We start from the raw sequence: 2,818 nt of genomic DNA on the forward strand, positions 1-2,818 counted from the left end.
TTCTTTCTTTCTTTCTTTCTTTCTTTCTTTCTTTCTTTCTTTCTTTCTTTCTTTCTTTCTTCAGGCTCTCACTATATTACCCAAACTTTTGGGCTAAAGTGATCTTTCTCCATCAGCCTCCACAGTAGCTGTGGTAACGAGTGCACTGTCCCCTCTGCCTTTTGGCTTCACTTTGAATGATACTTTCTTAGGACACAAAATTTTTGATATTTATTTTGTTCTTTCAACACTGCAAATGTTTCACTCTGTCTTCTTCCTCTGGTTTTGAAGAGAAAGAAGATAAATGTGATCTCTTGCTCCTCTACAGGTAACTTGCCTTGCCCTCAATTTTGTTCAGAATGTTTTTCTTTATTCTTTATTTTCTGTATATTGAAAATGATATAGCTAGCTATATTTTTCTGGTATTTATTCTTCTTTGTGTTCAGCGAGTGTAGCAGATTGGGAATTTAGTATCTGACACCAATTTGGGGACAATTATTAACCAGTATTATTTTGAAATTCTTATCATTTCTTTCTCTTTTTTCTTCTTTCCTGTGTTCAGATCACACGTACGTTTATAGTTCATTTAAAGTTCCTGAATACTCTGGGTTTTTTCCAATCTTTTTCTCCTTGCTTTTCAATTTTGAAATTTTACGGAGATATTTGAAACTCAGATCTTTCCTGCTTGGACTGTATCTTGTCTTCTAAACCCATGTCTCTCAAACTCACCTTGCAGTTTTTCAGTTACTGATCTCTAACCTATCTCTTTGGATCCTGAGATTTCTATCACCCTGCTGACTCCACCCACCTGTTCTTGTTTGTTGCTTATGTTATGCATTAGATCTCTCAGTATGTTAACTATGGTTGTTTCAAATTTCCCTTCTGATAATACCAACATCGTACCTCAGTCTGACTTTCAGGCTTCCTCATTCGCTTCAAACTTTGGGATTTTTATTTATCTTAGTACATTTTAGATACACATAATGATAGCATTTATCTTAGGGAATTCCCTCAAATCATTTTTTTGTTCTTTTCCCATTATTTCTGTTTTTTTCTTTAAGGCAGACTTGATGATCTGTAAACCCAAAGTTGCTGCCGTATGTAATTCTTTCAGAATGTGGTATAATGTGTAGGAGGAGCGGCAGTATTCTATCATCTCATGAGTAAGCCTCAGTCCTTTAGTGGACCTGTATGTATAGACTGTGAACTTGAAGCATACTTCTTAGTTGCTTCCCCCTCTTTCATGAGGTGGGAAGATTTGGGTATTTCCTTTCTTCCAGAAGAAAGCTATGGAAAATGGAGTTGGATTTCTCTGTCTTCATAAACCTTTAAATATAACCCCAAACTCCCTGTGCCTAAGTGAAAAGTGTAACTAGAATTGTTGCCTTTATGCTTTTATATATAATTTCATTTTTTTCTTTGAAAGCTGAATGCTTTGGAGAAATATTGTAAGTTATTATACACGATGTAGAAGACAGTTTCTTTTTTTCTCTTTTCATAGAACTGCCTACTTGGGCTTGGCTGCTGCCTTGAGATTTCTAGCACTTGTTCTATATATTGTATTAATTCGTGCCATGAAGAAAAAATATGAAGGAAAAGATACTAAAGCATTGGAAAATGGAGGGAAAGTCATGGATGAGGCAAACTTGGCACCCTTAAATAGCAATGGACATTTTGTACCTTCTTCTTCAGAAGTTGATGACACACATATTTAAGGCAAGGAAAAGATATAGCAATGGATTATTGAAGCAATGAGGTATTATTTTTCAGTTCTGCTCAATTCGCTAAGACTTTCTACACTCTACTACTCTACATATGAGGGAATGATGAATATGCCTATGAATATGTAATTAAACAAATACAAACATAAAGAATGGAGTACTAATTGTTAGGGTATAACTAAGCACTTGTGGTTATATTGGATAATATGATCCATAAAAATTTAGAGTTAGGATATAGTAGAAGAAAAGTATTTGCTAGGGTAATTGCAAATTTAAATGAAACTTGTAACTAGATATTACACAGAAGTGAAAAAAAGTGAGAAATTAATAGCCTAAGTAACGAGAAAATTGTGTCTCAAAAAAAGAAAAGAAGAAAAGAAAACAGAAAAAAAGAAAAGAGAAATGAAAGAAAAAAGAAAAGAAAAGATAAGATAAGAAAAGAGAGAAAACAGAAAAGAATAAATGATGTTATTCAAACCTGATGTCTCACCTTACGGGGGATTTATGGAAACTTGACATGTATTATTTACGTTGTCATATATTTCACAGACTTTACTAATTTAAAATTTGAAATTGTATTTGACTAACAACTCCGATGCATCTTCTCTCCATCTCCCACTAAAACACTGCTGAATAAACTTAGATATTAAAATATTGGCAAGCTATGATTATCTGAAAAATGTTTTAGAAGGTAAGATTCTATCAGACTCACAGGAGTAGGTTGAAACAAACTGACTTTGACTTGAGAAAGTAAAGACCATTTAATAGATACGGTTTTATTTTACCCATCTGTTTTCTGGAGAAAGTGAAGTTTATGTCAGATAAAATATCAGATCTCATCATTCCATGAGTGGTTTTTTCTGTTCATTTATGTGTGTTGGTGCACAAAAGGTTGTCTTCCTCTATTATCTGGTATCTTCTCTACTGGGACAAGGAGAATGAATAAGAACAAATACTTGAACATTGTATTTTCTATTGCGTTTGATTGTATTATAAAAATGTTAGAATTATAGTCTTAGAATTTTCATTGGTACAAGGGTTTTTTTGTTTGTTTGTGTTAGAGTTACTTGTGAAATTGAAAAGGAGTTATAATCATAGATCCAGAGACTGATTCAAAA

General features: G+C 33.1%; 1 protein-coding gene across 1 annotated transcript in view; it reads left to right on the forward strand.

Annotated features, from left to right (window-relative positions):
* Nucleotides 1-2,543, forward strand: part of LOC102014763 (solute carrier organic anion transporter family member 1B1) — a 61,540-nt gene extending 58,997 nt beyond the window's left edge. Inside the window, exon 15 of the mRNA XM_005379050.2 lies at nucleotides 1,481-2,543. Coding sequence (XP_005379107.1) covers nucleotides 1,481-1,694 — 214 coding nt within the window. The 3' untranslated portion in view covers nucleotides 1,695-2,543. The remainder of the gene's footprint in view (nucleotides 1-1,480) is intronic.
* The last annotated feature ends 275 nt before the right edge of the window (nucleotides 2,544-2,818 follow it).

This window comes from Chinchilla lanigera, unplaced genomic scaffold, assembly GCF_000276665.1.
Source record: "Chinchilla lanigera isolate Chin_1 unplaced genomic scaffold, ChiLan1.0 scaffold00012, whole genome shotgun sequence".
NCBI lineage: Eukaryota > Metazoa > Chordata > Mammalia > Rodentia > Chinchillidae > Chinchilla > Chinchilla lanigera.